The following is an 18,629-nucleotide window of genomic DNA, read 5'->3' on the forward strand; positions in this document are numbered from 1 at the left end:
GGAAGCCCATTCTGCTTTGGAGTTGCTTATTGGTTAGGGAGTTTTCCCTAATATCTACTTGACATTTGCCTCTCAACAATTTCGTCTCCATTTGATTCCATTCCACAAATGCTACTTAGACATTTTAAGCTATGGTTCTAAGTCCCGTCCTTGGAGCCAAGCACAAGTCTAATCTCTGACTACATCTGGAGTGTTGTGTTTGGTTCTGGGCGCCAGTGTTTTAAAAAGATGTGGATAAGCTGGAGAGAGTCCAGAGGAGGGCAACCAGGAAACTCAAACTCCTTGAGTCGTATGAGGATCGCTTGAAGCCAATGGGGCTGTTTTGACTGGAGCAGAAAAGATTTAGGGGGAATCTGGCACCTGCATCCAAGTATCTGAAGAGCTATCAAGTGGAAGAGAGATTAGGCTTATTCTGTTTGTCCCTAGAGGTTGAATTTGCCAAGGCCAATTTAGGCTTGCTGTAATAGACACAACTAGGAAAGTGATCCAGGAGAGGAGGGGGCTGCCTGGAGAGGGGATGGATTCCCCTGGACCAGAGATCAAGCATAGGGTACAGAACCACTTCTTGGACATGTTAAAGTACACAGTCCTTCCAAGTATGTACTGGCCCAGATGGTTATTGAGTACTCTTTCCATTTTCAGATTCTCTAATTCGAATCCTCCTTCCACAAGACAACTTTTCAATACTTGAAAATAGCTGTGCTATCTCCCCCAAATCTCTCTTCCCCAAGCTGAACATTTTCATTTTCTTCAACCAATTTCTATTATAATATAGTACATGTCGAAGTATGCCTTCACCAACCTGATCACCCTCTTCTAGATGGGATCCCATTGGCCAATGCCCTTCCTAAAATGTGGTATCAGAACTGAATATGATACTCCAGAGGCGAGACTATTGTCTCTATTATCCTAAATGCTGCTTCTGTTAAAGAAACCTAATTTTTTAAAAAATTAGTAACAGGAAGCCCTGGTCACTGATGCCATAATGCCTACTTGTCTCTGTCTTTCTATCTCTTCGTCTATGTCTATACTACATATCTATATATAACTAGCTATATCTATATCTATAGGTCTGTGTCTGTGTCTACGTCTGTATCTGCATCTGTATCTGTGTCTATGTAGGGCAGCTAGATGGAACAGTGGATAAAGCACTGGGGCTGGAGGCAGAAAGACCAAAGTTCAAATCTGACTGGGTAAGTCATGTAACTCCTGTCTGCATAAAACTGGAGAAGGAAATGGCAAACCACTTCAGTATCTTTGCCAAGAAAGCCCCATGGACAGTTGGCCCATAGGGTCATGAAGAGTCAGACACAACTGAACAACTAAACAACAATATGTGTGTATGGGTGTGTGGGTGTGGGTATGTATGTATGTATGTATGTATGTACATGTGTGTATATGTGTGTATATAATGTAGAATGTATAAAAATATGTATGTATGCAACCATCCTGAACATAAATGCAATGCAGACCACATATACACACATAAAAACATTGAACATTTGTTCCCCTAAATATGTTCTTCTTCATTGTTTTTATCAGACTTGATTATTCTCCCAATCTCCCCCCACCCTCAGCCCCCCGCAAAAAATCCCTTCTTTCAATAACCTTTGATCCTTCTTTCTTTCACTCCCACTCCTAGCCAATCAGCCACAAAATCCTACCATTTCCTCCTGCCAAATAGCTTGGATTTGCCCATTCTTCTCCATTTTTACTGTCTCCAGGTAAAGACGCCACCCCTGGCTTACCACCAGTAGGCCATCAGCTCTCAATGTACCTCTGCTAGTTGGCATGGATTGTGTAAAACCATGCCAACTCTATCCATACGTGCCCAATTTTAAGACCTCCAGCTAGAATTAAGTTAGCCTTCAACTAAGAAAGCAGAATGGAGGTCCGGTACATGGTCAGTTAAATCACTGCATTTTTGCCAGGATCATCAATCTGTCTGATGGCCTGCCATCCATCATCCCTGGAGTTATAGGTAGTCCTGCTGCAATGCTAGCTCAGCTTCCTAGGCCCAGAAACAATCCATATTTCACCCACCCACCAATCAGCTTCTTCCAGTTTACTGGCAAGAATGAAAAACCAAAATAAAATTTATAGCATATTGTCCCTATAGGCTGGAGTCCCAGAACTCAGCTACCAGTGGCATGGTGCCCACAGACACAGAGAACTCAGATGAACTCTGGTGGGGGGGGGGGCGGGGAGAGAACAAACCAAACAAACCAAATCCCCAAGTTTTTGTTCAGCAAATGAGGAGACTGGATGTTAGACAACTAAGCCCCCCCCTCCCCCTCCAGCTTTGGGAAGGTTATAGGGTATGAATGATGGAGTAAAAACCCCCAAGACTTTTATGTTATCAATGTTTACCTCATCGTGTGTTTCCTGTTTCTTTAAGCCCGCACACTTCGTTATTATAAGTTCATGGCATCTCTTGTGAACCACGCAAGTGCAAACTGCAAACAACAGAAGATGGGCAGACTGAGCTTTGGGGGAGAAGATGGTGAGTGCACAGGGGAGAAGGGAATGGGGTGGGATAGGATTTCAAATATAAGATCGAATTGACAACCACAGAACTGTGACCCGTCTGTCTTGATTTCAAAGCTGCCCATCAGCCTCTCCCCTCAAACCCATCACAAAGCTCTTTGAAAGGTGCTTTGTCATCCCTGAAATGAGGATAGGCTAAATGCTTTTGGAGGAGAATTAAACATTTATGCTTAAACAGCATCTGTGGTTTTCCATGGTTCTGGGAGCCCTGATCAATTTCCTTGTTTCATTCAAAGCATACGCCAAGGTCAGGAAACCATTTCCTTTCTAAGCTCTCCCACTGGCATAGTTGTTCCTGTTATGGGCATTATGATGCTTACATGAACTCAGAACAGTGCCAAGTTGGTGGATGGAGCAGGGAAGCTCTTTAGCCATTAGTGGGTCTGCTATGACAGCTTTTTCGGATGTCTTTGTTTTTCTATCAGGTAAGGTCTCGACCTTCCACATTGTAAAAGTTCCATTTAATTTGTATCTTTGCATGAAAGAGTCCAGAGCCCTTTGAGTATTCCCATAGGACAAGGTGCCATGCAAGCCCCTAGTTAGAAGTGATAAAAAGAAAAGCACCCCACTCTGTGCTAAGAAGCAGTGGTAGGAACCCGCATTCTACCCTGAAGGGTATGATATTTTCTAATTAAGTTGAATAACTTCCTCTAATTTTAAGATACAAGACAACCAGGGCTGGGCTAGGCAGGCTGCTTCTAGTCCTGATAATAAAAAAGCAAAAATATGAATAAACGGGATACCCAGTTTCCGAATTATAAAATGGACAACCAAGCCTAACACTTATAGTAATTTTTTAAAAGACCCTTAAGCATTTCAAGGGAGACTTTAATTTTTAAATGGCTTAGGATGTTTCCCAAGTCAAACAGCAGATGGGGGCAAAGGAATCAGTATGGGAATGCTCAATAAATACTGAACAGGGTCAACAGGCAAGGGGGCTAAGTGTGATCTCATAGGATGCATTAACACAAGTGAAGAGATAGGACAGAAATAACCCAGGTCAATAAAGTGGGGCTTCTGCCAATCCTCTATCAGGAATTTTGGTTTGACAAAATTAAAAAAAAAAAAAAGAATTCAAATGTCTAAATGAGACTGAAAATTCTGAGCTATCTGTTGTAATTAGCAAATAAAGGACTGGGTGTGGCTGGTGCTCTTGGTGACTCCCCTGAAATGGAGTATAGTAGCCCCTGGATCCCATGACAAAGTGAAAGGGGAGGGGAGGGGAAGGGAATCAAGAAGAAAGCATATGAAGGGAAGAATCAGGGTGGGAGGGTCAAAGAGCCAGGGACTAGTTTAGCCTAGCACATCAATGAAAAGGTATCATTTACACACACCCTCCAAGTCCTTTAAAGAAAATCTATCCAGAGAGAGAGAGAGAGAGAGAGAGAGAGAGAGAGAGAGAGAGAGAGAGAAAATCTATCAATTCATCTATCTTGGATGGGACTCAGTTTTCTAGATTTGCTCATAGGCTACACACGAAAGCAGTGGCTTAGTTCATATTGTACCGCTTACCTTGACATTGGTATCCCTGTTTTCCTATGACACCCCTGAAAGCAAGAACAGGCTCACTTTAGGAAATGAAGTTTCAATTTGAGAAAGAGAGAGAGAGAGAGAGAGAGAGAGAGAGAGAAAGGGAGGGAGGGAGGGAGGGAGGAAGGAAGGAAGGAAGGAAAGGGGAGAGAGGGAGAAAGACAGGAAGGAAGGAAGTAACAAAGGAAGGAAGGAAGAGAAAGGGAAGGAGGGAGGGAGGAAGGAAAGGGGAGAGAGGGAGAAAGATAGGAAGGAAGGAAGGAAGGAAGGAAGGAAGGAAGGAAGGAAGGAAGGAAGGAAGGAAGGAAGGAAGGAAGGAAGGAAGGAAGGAAGGAAGGAAGGAAGGAAGGAACAAAGGAAGAAAGGAAGGAAGGAAGAGGAAGGGAGGGAGGGAGGAAGGAAGGAAGGAAAGGGGAGAGAGGGAGAAAGACAGAGAGACAGAGACTTACCTCCAACCGCCCAAAGCACAGGTATTCCAGGAAATGTTTAACTGGATTCTACTGACCAGAGGAATTTAATCCCTTTTTGCCTTTGAGGATGAAAGGATGCTTACCTACTTAGATGATGGATGCTGGCATGCTCTAGCCTGGGAGGTGAGTATACCATTTGGGTTATGTCTTGTCATTTTATTTTCTGCCCAAGCAGTGATTTGACTAAGGTCCCTCAGAAAGTTATTGAGGGAGCTGGGAGTAGAACTGACTCCCAATTTTCTGACATGCTCTCCAACAATCTTTTTTTTTTTTTAAAGGGGCAATGAAGGTTAAGTGACTTGCCCAGGGTCACACAGCTAGTAAGTGTGAAGTGTCTGAGACTGGATTTGAACTCAGGTCCTCCTGAATCAAGGGCCGTTGCTTTATTCACTGTGCCACCTAGCTGCCCCTCCAGCAATCTTTTTAATACCCCATGCTCCTTCTTACCCTCCACTGAGCCTGGCATAGGGCTGGATATTACCAAATGCATGGGATGTATTCATAAAAGCCTTAAAGATCTCGATTAAATTAGGAAGAAATAAAAGGGCAAGTATCATTGCTTTCCAAATAAAGTTTATAGCCCCCTGCCCACCCTGCCAGGCCTCCAAACTGAAGAAAAGAAAAACTAATGGGGAGGAAGAAGAGTCTTACCAGATGAAGTCCCTGCAGTGAGAACAATAGGTGGGCTGCCGAAGATAGGTGGCCATGAACTTGTGGCCATTAACTTGATGGACCCTGCGGCGGACAGCCCCCTGCCGCTTCCTTGGCCGCATCCGCTCCCTGAACACACGTTCCTCATTGTCTTTGGGTGCTGGGAAGGGATGAAAAAAAGAACAAAAGCAAAGACAAGGTGAATGAGGTGAAATCCTCTCTTTCTCCATAAGCAACTACTCCATCACTGGGTGACTGACTCTTAGCCTGCAGGTGACAGATTGGAAAAAGTCCTTTATTTGTGGAATAAAAACTAACGGCGTTCAGACTGCCCTCGTGTTCTGCTCCCCCATGAGCTCCTGGGGCAAAGACCTCAGGTTCCAATCCAATCCCCGAAACTTGGAGGCTTGAATTTATCTGGCATCTCTTTTCTTTCTCACTAGACCCAAGTCTTTCTGCCATCCTTAAAATACTTTCAAAGGAAAATCAGCAACACCCTCCCTCCCAGTATGCTTCAAACATCTGACCCGAGAGGAAAGGGACACAATAAAAATGAAAGGGCTCTAGTCCCTAGAACCCTCCATCTTAGGTTGCAATAAATACCCCAGTGTGTGTGTGTGTGTGTGTGTGTGTGTGTGTGTGACAGGGGGAATCCTTCCCCAATAACTCAATAATAAAAGGTTTGCCTTTTCCTCTTCCTCTCCCCTCCCACATCCCATCCCACCTCATCTCTCCTCTTTCTATATCACCTCCAGGAGACTTGTGGAAGTATAATTACAGGGATCGTTAGAGAGATTGTGCTCACCACAACCACTGGGATGTCATTTTGGAAGGAAAGCCCAGAGCCACCCCATGACAAATCCCTGAACATCTCAGAAGAAGTGCCAAAGCCTAGTTTCCTCCCAGACAGGCAGTAAGCATCCCAAAGCAGCCATCTGTACAATGTGGAGCAGGAGGTATGGGTTAGTTCCATTTGTGAACTCTGGGTCAGTTTGTTCTCATCTAGACTGCTGAGCACTTGTGAGGGAGGGCAAGGGTCAGGAGCCACCTTGCAGAGAAGCAGTTGCCTGCCACAGACACTTGAGGCCCCCTCACCCTCACCCTGAGGTAGCCTCCCACTAGCCTACCACAGTGCCTGAAAAATTTTCCCATGAGAGGTTCATTGCTTTGAATAAGTATTGCCTTTTTTAGGCTCCTCTTTTAAGACGCAAACCTTCCTGCAATAGGGGGACACATTCAATCCCTAGGAGGGCTTGTATTCATTCACTGATCAATTCCCATAACAGGAAAGGGGAGAAGGAAAAGGAAGGCAAAAGGAATGGAAGGAAAGAGGAGGCGAGAGGTAGGAAGAGAAAGGGAGCAGCAAAGGCCCAAAAGATGAAGCAAAGAGCCTGTAAGACAAGGAAAACTCTTCTGGCTCCATGCCTTGGCACTGGAGTTGGACTGAAAACAACAAGTTGGCCAATGCATCTGCTTAAAGTGGTCTCTACCCAGCAGCCCTCCCACAAAATGGAAATGCCCTTATGTTTCCAAAGGAAAGGTCACTTCTGTCACTGGGCAAGGCCTGGATTTCTGTGCTCTGGCCACCTTCAGCTTACACTGCCTGGTCAGCTGCTCTGTTCACTGACTTAAGGAAAAAACAAAGGCAGGACGGACTCCCGGAGTGCTCACACAGCTGTTTGGGATCCAGTTTATGAGCTGCCTCAGACAAAGAGAAGGAGGGTCAACCCTCCCCCCCCCCACACACACACACACAAATGCTTGGTTATTGGACTTAGTCAACTTTCTCAAAAAACTCCCTGGAAACCATGGGCTTGGCTGGTCAAATAAATAACAGAGATGTAGCTGTGGTTTGTGATGAAGGCATAAAGCTAAGGAGAGAAATGCTTTGAACAGCTGGCCAGGTTGTTCCATGATAGCCAGCATCATAGATGCAGAAAGCTGAGGGTCTCTGAGTGGTGGTGGGAGCTGAGCATGCAAACCTGTGGTCCCTGCTTCAGCTGAGGCTGAGTCAGGCAGTCGGATAGCTTCAGTTCAGGAAGTCTGAGCTATAGGGAGTCTAATACTAATCAGGGGTCTGTGCTAAGTACAGGACTAATATAATGACACCCTGGGAGTAAAGAGCTACCAGGTCATCTAAGGAGGCGGGAACAGGCTCAGGTCAGAAATGTTGTGAGTGGGAGATTGGGATCATGAGTGAGTGCCATACTTTCAGTGGAGAGGGGTGGGAGAAGGGAAGAAATGAAGGAAGGGAGGAAGAAGAGAGAGACAGATGGAAGGAAGAAAGGAAGGAAGGAATCCCTATATAGATATATATATACAAGTGTATGCAAGCACATGCTCCAGCATACATGTGAATGGTTTACTCCATACAAGGGGCAGCTCCATATATCTGAGGCAGACCACATCCCTGAGTCAGCATTCCAGGGACATTTGTCTGTAGATTGCAAAATGTTAGGTATTTTCATGCCAATCAATAGCTCATAGCCTCTGTGCTCATAAGTCCTTGAAACAGACCAAAGCGCATGATAGCATCAGCAGAATACTCTGCAGTCAACCAGAAAGGATTCCACATTGCATTTCTTATTACATTTTTTTTATCTTATCTTAATTTGTCTCCTTTCCTGGGCAGGCTGAGGCAACTTCACTCTGAACTGAGAAGCTAATGCTGACTCAGGGCTAGACAGCACACAGCATCATAGGTTTTGAGCCACAGAAAGCTTTGAAGATTATCTATTCCAGTGCCTTCATCTTGCAAGTGGAGAAACTGAGGTACTGAACAGTCATATGACTTTCCATAGGCAGCAAAGAAAACGAGGGCAGAGATGAGATTCAAACCCAGTTTTCTCTGGCTGCAAATCCAATGCTTTCCCCATTTTGCCACACTGTTCCATGCCCACTTTCATTCCTCAGGGATATCCCTCAGGAAACTACAAGGCAATGTGAGGGATAGCAGGCAATATAAGACTATCGCCTTCAGTGATTAAAGTGGCACCTTTCTGGAAGTTTCAGTGGGCCACCTTGTCTACCCTATCAACCAAATATTCCCCCAAATGCCCCTCCAGCAGTGGCAAATTGGATTTTTATTACTAACATTGATAGGAATGCTTAAGTACACAAAGTGATTTATATAATTTATCTCTTTTGAGCAGCAAAAGAACCTTGCAAGTGATCACCATTCCCATTTTACGGATGAGGAAACTGAGGCTGACAGGTGAAGTGACTTGCCTGTAGCCACAAAACTAACAAACGTCAGAGATGGAGTTTGATTCCAGATCTCCCTGACTCCAAAGTCCCTATATGGAATCCTTTTTTAAATCTTCAGGATCAGGGGCAGCTAGGTGGTGCAGTGGATAAAGCACTGGCCCTGGATTCAGGAGGACCTGAGTTCAAATTCATCCTCAGCCACTTGACACTTACTGGCTGTATGATCCTGGGCAAGTCACTTAACCCTCATTACCCCGCAAAAAAAAAAAAAATTAAAATCCTCAGGATCATAAGAATGCAGATTTAGAGCTGGAAGGCTCCTTGGGGGTCATCGCTCCCACTCCCCTCCATTTAACAATTGAGGAAACTAAGCCACAAAGAGGTTAAGTTACTGCTCTGGTGGTGTTTCTCTTTGGGTCAGGTGGGCTATCTACCTTTCTTCTTCCTGCTTCTGGAATGCTTTTTTAATGAAGAAAAGAAAGAAAGAAAGAAAGAAAGGAAGGAAGGAAGGAAGGAAGGAAGGAAGGAAGGAAGGAAGGAAGGAAGGAAGGAAGGAAGGAAGAAGGAAGAAGGAAAGAAAGAAAGAAAGAAAGAAAGAAAGAAAGAAAGAAAGAAAGAAAGAAAGAAAGAAAGAAAGAAAGAAAGAAAGAAAGAAAGAAAGAAAGAAAGAAAGAAAGGAAAGAAGGAAAGAAAGAACGAAAGCCTTTATACTAAGTGCTACTAACTGTAGAGAATTATGGGAAGCACTGGAGATACAAGTAAAAAAGGAACATAGTCCCTGATCTCAAGTCACTAACAATCTATTTGGGGGATGGGAGAGAGAGAAAACATATATGAGGTTTCAGTTAGATGGAAACAACTGAGGTTACTTGAGATGAAGAAACAAAAGCGATAGATGCTAAACTATCTTCATTAATGTCATTTCCACTGATAAAATCACAGCCATTTTTGATGTTGAACCACATGACGGTGCCAAAGACTTGGAGGGTTAGAACTTTCTTTTCTAGGTCTTTTTAGCAGCCAAGGAGATAAGGCTGAAAAGGTTACTTTGTATTTTAAGGGAAGGGGAAAAGTTTAATTAAAAGGTGCCCTTTGCAAATTTGTATGTTTTAAGTAAAGTTTGGTTGTTACATTTTTTTCAATTGGTTTTTAGTTTCTTTAGTTTGATTGAATAAAAATGTCCTTTATGACTGAGTGCTCAATAAAGTTTTTAAAATAACAAATATAATTCCCTGGGTAACTACTCTAAGGAAATGTATTATACTAGAGCTTGCATTTTTGTTTATATGTCTTATAACCTACCCTCTATTAAATGACAAGTGCCTACTTAAATTCTTGGGCAGCTAGGTGGCACCATAGTGCATAATGTGTTGGGCCTGGAGTCTGGAAGACATCCTTATGAGTTCAAATCTAGCCTCAGACACTGAAGTGTGTGACCCTGGGCAAGTCAATTAACCTTATTTGCCTCAGTTTCCTCATCTGTAAAATGAGTTGGAAAATGAAATAGCAAACTGCTTTAGTATCTTTGCCAAGAAAACCCAAAGAAGAGTCGGACATGACTGAAACAACAATTTAAATACCATTGAATGAAGCTGGAGAAAATCATAAAATGCTAATTTGACAAACTGCAAATTTATGCTATGTAATTTCAACCGGACCCTCACTGCACCAAGACAATCCTTTTAAACCTCCCCAAATGACATAATGGCCCATTAGCCATAGTGCTATCTCCATACCTTTTCTCCCTCCTCAAGTCTCCCGTACCACCTTCTCCCCCAGCCCTCTCAGCTGAAAACCTTGACTCATATTTCACTGAAATAAACTTGAAGCCATTACACAGGATCTCCCTCTTCTCAGTGACACTGGACTCCCTGCTGTTCCATGCACAAGAAATCCCATCTCCTGCCCATTTCTTTTCTTTTTTTTTTTTTAAAGTGAGGCAATTGGGGTTAAGTGACTTGCCCAGGGTCACACAGCTAGTAAGTGTTAAGTGTCTGAGGCCGGATTTGAACTCAGGTCCTCCTGACTCCATGGCCGGTGCTCTATGCACTGTGCCACCTAGCTGCCCCTGCCCATTTATTTTCACTAACAGTCCTCCGAACCTAGAATTCTCTACCTCCCAATCTCTGCCTCTTGGCTCCTCTGGATTCTTTCCAATCCCAGCATGATCCAACCTGCTACAAGAGCCCATGTCCCTTTTAAGGTGAGTGTTTTCCATCTGTTGAATAGCTCCAATTTCTCCTGTATACATCTTGTTTGAACACGGTTGTTTGCATGTGGTTTCCTCCATTAATCAGATCAAGTTCCTTGAGAGAAGGGCCTGCCTGTCTTCAACCTTTCTTTGTCCCCCTGGTGCTTAGTACAGGGCCTGGAAGGTGACAGGGACTTCATCATTCCACAAGGAATTGTTGTTGCTAACTTAGTGTTCTTTCCATTGTACCATTCAGATCTGAGTTAACTCCAACCCAAGACAATGGCACCCCAATGGACTTGGCTTAAGAAAGCAGAAGCCCAGAGCAGGTGAATTGTTCAGGAACCTACAATGGTTCCCAGCTGCCTGCAATAGGCACAGAATGGAAAAAGCATTGGGCCATGGTGCAGCTAGGTGGCATAGTGGATAGAGCACTGGGCCGGGATTCAGGAGGACCTGAGTTCAAAACTGGCTTCAGATACTTGACACTTACTAGCTGTGTGACCTTGGGCAAGTCATTTAACCCTCATTGTCCCATCAAAAAAAAGTTAAGTGACTTGCCCAGGGTCACACAGCTAGTATGCATCTGAGATCAGATTTGAACTTAGGTCTTCCTGACTCCACCATACCACCCAGCTGCCCAAGCTAGGTATCAGCCCTTATTTTCCACTATTCCCCCACACCCACTCTCCAATTCAGTTTATCTTTTCATTCTTCCCTGCCCACACCATTAACTTTCCTGCCTCCTCTATTTTTCTCCAACCCAGATCCCCTTGCTTCCTAGCAGGTGCCAGTCCCTTCCCTCAGAACATGCTCAGCTGCTATTTGTTGAGCATGTTCTGGTGTTGGGTGTGGGAAGGAGGGGGGCAGCCTTGACACATTCAAGTACTACATTTAGGACTACAACAAGGCCTAGGTTGCCTTCAACAACTAACAACCCACTTTGACTACAGTGCTCTAGTTAGTTCATTTGAATGGAAATCCAAATGGAACATTTTCTTCAGCATTGCAGAGATAGCTGACTTAGTTCTCCATTTCAGTGGATTTTGGAGACTTTAGTCTCTGATCCATTTCATAGGTGAAAAATGCCAAGATCAACTGAGGAAGCAGGGAAAGGGGGAAAGAAAGACAAATATCCTGAAAATAAAAATGAAAGAGTGGTGTCCTTTATCCCCAAAAGAAAATAAGCTTGCAATATTTTCTAGTTAAATGACTGCTGCATGACAATAAATTTTCAGCATTAAGTAAATATTTATGAAATGCCAAAGAACATGTTCTTCATGCTGAACTCACACAATACATTAAAGACATTTTCTACTCAAAACAGGAAAAGGGAAACAGCAATTAATTCCCCACAAAGAGATTATTCTATGCTATCTATATCTTCCCAGAATTTCAAACAATGTCGATCAGGAGTATCTTAACAGAGATCCTCCAAACTGTCTACATGTTGTATTTCCTTTGTAATCTAAGGGCAAGGGAGTCAGTGGCACTTCAAGATTTGTGTCTCAAAACTAAACAAAATAAACATTTTTTTTCCTTTCTCTGCTTTATTTTCTGAATGATTTTTCCCATGATCATGGTAGTGTCCACCTGATGCTCAGAGATCTCAAATAAAGCATCATTTGGAAATGGATCCCACTGTGTTTTATTGGATGAAAAGAAAATACGCACATTTAATTTCTATGTCAAATACTCTTACACTGGTAACAGGAAAGCAACAAAGTGAGCTCTCTTTGGAAGGGCTACCTCCTCACTTCCCATACCATATTTCTTTCCACAAATCTATGTGTCTAGAAGGTTCCCCAAAATAACACAATTTAGAAACAGAAATTTTTTTCTGCAACAACCATTTTGGGTTTGAGTGTTCGCCTCAAACATTTTGGGGTTGACAACACCCTATTCTGATGGGAACTCAAATGTAATATTACTTCCATTATTGCCGGGAAAGCTGACTTAGTTCTCCATTTCAATAGATTTTAGAGATCTTAGTCTCTGATCTATTTCATAGATAAAAAATGTACAGATCAAGTGGAGAAGCAGGAAAGAGGGGGGAGATGCTTTTTCGCTGACTATCCCTCTAGCCCGGAATTTACTCACTCCTCACCACCACTTAGACTCCATGGTTTATTTCAAGGCTTAAGTTCAAATACCACCTTCTAAATTGAAGGTGATTCATGTGAGATATATGGACCTTTGTCCATGTGAACTCAAATGGGGGTAATAAATTATATCTTTATTTTCACTAAACTCTAACTGAAATGTAGTACTTCCTAAGTTACAAACTAAAAACAAACAAAAACTCTAGGATCTAGAGAAAGGGTGCATAGGTTTTTCCAGACAGATCCCCCCAAAAGGTTAAGAATAAGAGGTCTTGTTCCAAATGAAGCTTTTCCTGATCTGTCCCCAACCGTCTGGTGCCTTTCCCCCAAATTTACCATGGGCAAAGTTGGATGCAGAAGCAGGAATTTTTTTTTCCAGTTTCAAGGATCACATTTAGGAAGAGGAAAGTCACAACTAGACAGAGCACTGAAGAATGCATTGAACATTTTTTGAGGAGCTGAGTTCTAAGAGAATAGAGAAAATCAACAGGAGAGGAAAAGGAATGAAGATTTAACCCCCAAAGTCCAGTTTGGTTCTTGGCAGATTAAGTTAGCTGACTGTATGACTTTCTGATGGAAGACAGATTTCCTCTGGGAAACCCATCTTGTCTTCAATACCATATTTGGCCAATATTTGCACATGACACAAGCTAGCCCCCCTTCTCTTCTTCTGTGCCCCTTGTTCAGAAAGCTCCTGTCATGCTTCTTATTCAGGGCACTGGGAGAATATGCTTTCCTTTTCTAGGGGAGTCTCACAGTGGGAGTGATACACCCTTCATCTTCTTTACTCTTGCTTGGTACAGAGAGGATGAGACATATCACCTGAATGCAGTAGCCACATACACATACTTGGTGTGGCAGAATGCCTGTCTTCATTCATTACCTCCTTGGATTGACAACCTTAATGTTCTCCCTTCCCTACTGTGGTGAACTCTGATGTAACTTTGACACTACATCTAAGTATGCAGAAATGAGAATGCCAAAGGAAGAAAATCTTTTAATATGGGAATGTGGAAGGTGGGTAACACTGTTGTAATTAACTTTTTAGGCACAGAAGTGACTCTGCCAACCAGTAGAGGGCAGCTCTGCCTGCTGGTGACCAGGTTCCTGGGTGCAGAGCAGTACCTAACTAACACCAGGACCATGGATTGCCTGTTTTTGCCTCTTGAAGGCTCCCCTTAGGATACTACAATATTGGCAGCCTTTAAACATGACTAACTGCCAAATGGATGCCCCATAGGGTAACTGCTGCAAACAAAGTAAAAAAAATAATAATCTCATGAAAGGATCAGTCACTATGTGAGGTAGAAAAATCTATTTCTAACATTTCTGCAAACTGGAAGCTTTCTAAGCAAAGCGTTTGCTGAACTTTGGGTGGTGTATTCATTGCCAACACAGCTGTAGGTGAAACTACAGAGAAGACAGCAGAGCGGGGGGAAGCACAAACGTCCCCCCCAGTTTGGAGTTCTTCAGGAAGCAGTACTTCAACCCCTCAAACATGAAGTGTGGACTGGTTAGCCTGGTGCTAATAAAGTCAAAGTTAAATCCTTATGAGGATGACTCTATTCCTTAGCCTTAGCCAGTGGTGCCCTTCTTACTGATCACACATGGGCCAAGGGAACCCAAAATGTCATCATTTGAAGAGGTACCAGTAGCCATTCAACACCCTAAACCTCAACAAGAATCTATCCTACAATATACCCAACAATTTGCCAGGCTACTTGAAGACTTCTAGTGAGGCAAGAAGCTACTTTGTGCCGACAGCAGCCTGTCCCACTCGGGGAGATCCTGTTTGGGGGAAGATTTCCTTTATATCAAACCTGAACTTGCTCTTTACAATTACCATCCATTGACACATGCTCTTGCTCTGGGGCCGAGCAGAACAAGATTATTTTCTCTTCCATTTATGGTCTTTTTCACAGACAACCATTTAAATACTTGAAGATTATTGTCAAGTTCCCCCTGATTAAGAGAGCAAGTATGAAGATGCTTTAGTGCAGTCCCAGCCCAGTTCTTAGTTCTCTGGATGGTAGTTTAGGTCAAGACTCAAATACTGGTGCCAGAAGGTGATGTATCTTTAAACTTAAAGACTTGAGCAATAAAGAAAATGCTCAACATAGACTTATTTCCAGGCTATGTCCCTACTGAGTCTTGGGCTTCCTGTCTTAGTGCTAACTGGGAACAGGAAGGTCACGGTCTCCAGTCCTGACATAAACTCAGGAATACTCAGGAATAGTCCTGCATTAAACTAGCTCACCCATTGTAAAGGCAACTCTAATAATAATAACTCCCATTAGACTGGGAGCTCCTTGAGGGCAAGGATTGTCTCTTCCCTTTCTTTGTTTCGCCATAGTAGGTCTTAATAAATGTTTATTAACTGACATTATGCAGAACTTTGAGAGTATCAAATCACTTTCCCCATGAGATGAGAGAAAAGAATATCTAGCTGTCTGTCTGTATATATGTATGTCTATCTTTCAAAGCTATCCATAATCTGGACCCTTCCTACCTTTCTAGTCTCCTTATACCTTTCTCCCTTCCACATAGTCATCAATGACTCTGGGTCCTTTGCTGTTCCTCCCATATAACTTTCCATCTCCCAACTAAGCATTTTCACTGGCTATTTATCATACTTATAACACTCTCTCTCCTCATTTCTTCCTCCTAGTTCCTCTGGCCTCTTTCAAGTCTCAGCTAAAGTCTCACCTTCTGCAAGAACTTTCCTGTCCATGTTAATTTTAGTGCCTTCCCTCTGAGACTATAGCACAGTGCCTGGCACATAGTAGGTGCTTTAAAAATGCTACTTAATAACTATATCTGAAACAAGAGATCAATCTATGCAAAGATGTACCCTGGAAAATAAAGACTGTGAATTTTATTGATATCTTACACGTCTAAGTGTGTTGTTGGATGGCCTATGTCATGTTGTCTTGGTAGTTCTGTGTCTTTAAATGAATTAGGTGCTAACCTGGTTTCTCTGGAGTAGAATTTGAGAAGCACTTGAAAAGTCTTGCTGTCTTTGCTTGATAGCAATAGAAAATTCCCTATAATAAACTTTGGTGCTTTAGCTTAAGGCTTTGATTTCTGGTAAAGATCAGTCATTGATGCCTCAATGTGGATGAGGTACAAATCTTTTTTTGAAAGAAAGATTTTATACTGGTGAGGAAAGGTGAACAGGGGGGACTGGGTCCCTGAGGTATTCAAGGAAAAGGCCAAAGAATGGACAGAAAGAGACTATATCGGGCTGGGAAGTTGGGAAGACATTATAGGCAAAGGCCATGGCTGATGCTGCTCAAAATGAAAGAGGCTAGCTCTTAAGATCTACCAAACACACAAAGGTCCCCTATAAATTAAGTATTTTCCTCCAAAAGAAAATAGAATAATGATGACACACACAGAGAAAAACTGACAAAGCCTCTGGAAAACTCAGAAAGATTATGTATTAGGGAGAGGGGAGGGAGGGAGAAAAATTTGAAACTAGAAATCTTATAAAAACAAATGTTGAAAACTGTCTCTACATGTAACTGGGAAATAATAAGGTACTTTTATAATAAAAAAGATTGGCTTCCAATTATTTATTGGTTTTAGAAATATTTTTATGACTTTTTCTTTTTAATTTACAATGTTTGTTGTATTTTGGTTTCCTATCACCTACATTTTCCAAAGTATCACTTCCTCCAAAGCCATCTCTTATAGAAAAATATAAAAAAAAAAAAACGGTTAAGTAAAACTGATTCAATAATAAAACCCAACATTATATAGAGAGTTGCACACCTTTATATTGACTCTGCCACTTCTGCAAAGAAAGGAAGGAGGTAGGTTCTCATATCTCTTCTTTGGGGTCAAGCTTGATCATTATAATTTCACAGCATTTAATTTTGTTTATTTTGTTATTGCTGTTTCCTTTTACATTGTTACAGTCATTGTATCTATTGATTTCCTGGTTCTGCTTACTTCACTTTGTATCAGTTCATGTAAATCTTCCCTAGCTTCTCTGTATTCATTGAAAAAGAAGACATAAAGGAAACATGAAGAAGTGTTCATACTTCCTTAAGAGATGTGACAATGCTCATTAATCAAAGTGTGTGGAATTATGGGGGAAGGAGCTAGTCCTTGTTTGGTTTAGGGCTTAGACATGGCTCTGCCAGGCTTGAAAAAGCCAGCTCACCAGCTCTACATTAGCCTGAGACAGGAAGAGCTCCATCAGATGAGACAACCCTGACAACTAAGAAGAGACTTAGCTATTGAGAAACAGAATTGAGAAGAAATTGTCTCTCTAGAAAGTATTTCTTCCATAGCACTCTACCCAAGTAGATTAAAATATAACTGAGAAATAGTTGACAAAATAAATAATAATACAATAGAACATAGATAATTTTAATATGTTGTTTTCTAAGTTACTATGGAGCTGCAGGGATGCCTATGTGTTTTAATGGTGCCATTTCTGAGTTTGATATCACTATCTTAACAGCAAATCACCCACAAGGAGATGCAGTGCCCAAGAGAGCCAGCACAGAGATGTGAACTGTGGAGTCAAGTTGAGCTGAGGAGAGCAGTAGGTCCAGGGAGCCTAATGAAAATGCATAACTCTGAAGGAACACTACACCCAAAGGAGGAGGTATGAGGACACCATGAGAAGGAAAAAGACATCTAGGCTCTGTAGTGCCAGAGATGTCAGCTGACTTGGATGTGTACATTCCCATCTTGTGCACCAATCTTCTAGTAGTATATTCCATGTATTTGCCTACTTTTCCCACCATTTCTAGGGGGAAGGGAATATGTATTTTTATATAGCACCAACTATGTGCTAGGCATTGTGCCAAGCACTTTTTACAAAGAATACCTCATTTGATCCTCTGAGCAACCTTGTAAGGAAGGTGCTTTTAGTAACTCCATTAGTCAGTTGAGGAAGTTGAAGCAAGCAGAGGTGAAGTGACTTGCTCAGGGTCACACAGCTAGGAAGTATATGAGGGTGGGTTTTAACTCTTTCCTTTCCAACTCCAGGCTCAGCATTCTATCGATTATACCACCAGTTGCCTCTATATGTAGCTGTGGGAAAGCATGCCCCAAATTTATACATTTCATTACTGTTATCCTTATTCTGCCATTTCAGTAAAAGCCTTTGCCTTGAGCTAATTATGTGGTCTAGCTAACTACTGGAGGTGAGGTCTTGTAAGCTATAGTTTTAGGAGTTTAGATAGTTTAGGAGTGTTGATCCACAGAGCACCTTAAACCTTCAAGGGGAATCATCCCCCAGGGAACCCAATAAGAGAATTCAAGTTGGGGTAGTCCCGAGTAAGAACAGCACATTTCATTTGACTTTTCCTCCTGAATAGTTAACATTTACATATGTTTTATGCTCTTCAAAGAATGGCAGGTAACATCTAACATTATCTAAAGTATGTTCAATAACATTATCTATAGACATCGAGTTGGTGCAGTGGATAGAGAGCTTGGCCTGGAGTCAGGAAGTCCTGAGTTCAAATCTGGCCTCGGACACTTACTAGCTGGGTGACCCTGGGCAAGTCCACCTCAGTTTCTTCAACTGTAAAATGGGGGTAATAACACAACTGACTTAACAGGGTTATGGTGAAGTTCAAATGAGATTATATTTGGAAAATGATCAGCATATTACCTAGCTCATAGTAGGCACTATGTAAATGCTTAGTGACCTCCTTTCCCTTCTGTCATCTTATTTGAGCTCCACAATAACCATGCTAGTGTTAACTAAAAACATATCACAAGTCCATGAGACATCGCATCATACCTAGATTTATTACACGAGGAATGAATGTGCATGTGGAGCCCTGGGCAAGTCACTTAACCCCAATTGCCTCACTTTTTAAAAAAATGAAAGTGCTAGTCTTGTTTTTAGAAAAGGGAAAATTTGAGAGAGAAGTTTTCTGGCTTATGTTAGAAAACCAGACCTTC

General features: G+C 42.3%; 1 protein-coding gene across 1 annotated transcript in view; it reads right to left on the reverse strand.

Annotated features, from left to right (window-relative positions):
• PRKCE (protein kinase C epsilon) overlaps positions 1-18,629 on the reverse strand; it is a 667,851-nt gene that overhangs the window by 270,337 nt on the left and 378,885 nt on the right. The window contains 3 exon segments of the mRNA XM_043984305.1: positions 2,371-2,456; positions 4,060-4,094; positions 5,199-5,358. Of these exon segments, the coding sequence (XP_043840240.1) occupies positions 2,371-2,456; positions 4,060-4,094; positions 5,199-5,358 (281 nt within the window).

The sequence above is a fragment of the Dromiciops gliroides genome, chromosome 2 (assembly GCF_019393635.1).
Source record: "Dromiciops gliroides isolate mDroGli1 chromosome 2, mDroGli1.pri, whole genome shotgun sequence".
Classification (NCBI taxonomy): Eukaryota; Metazoa; Chordata; class Mammalia; order Microbiotheria; family Microbiotheriidae; genus Dromiciops; species Dromiciops gliroides.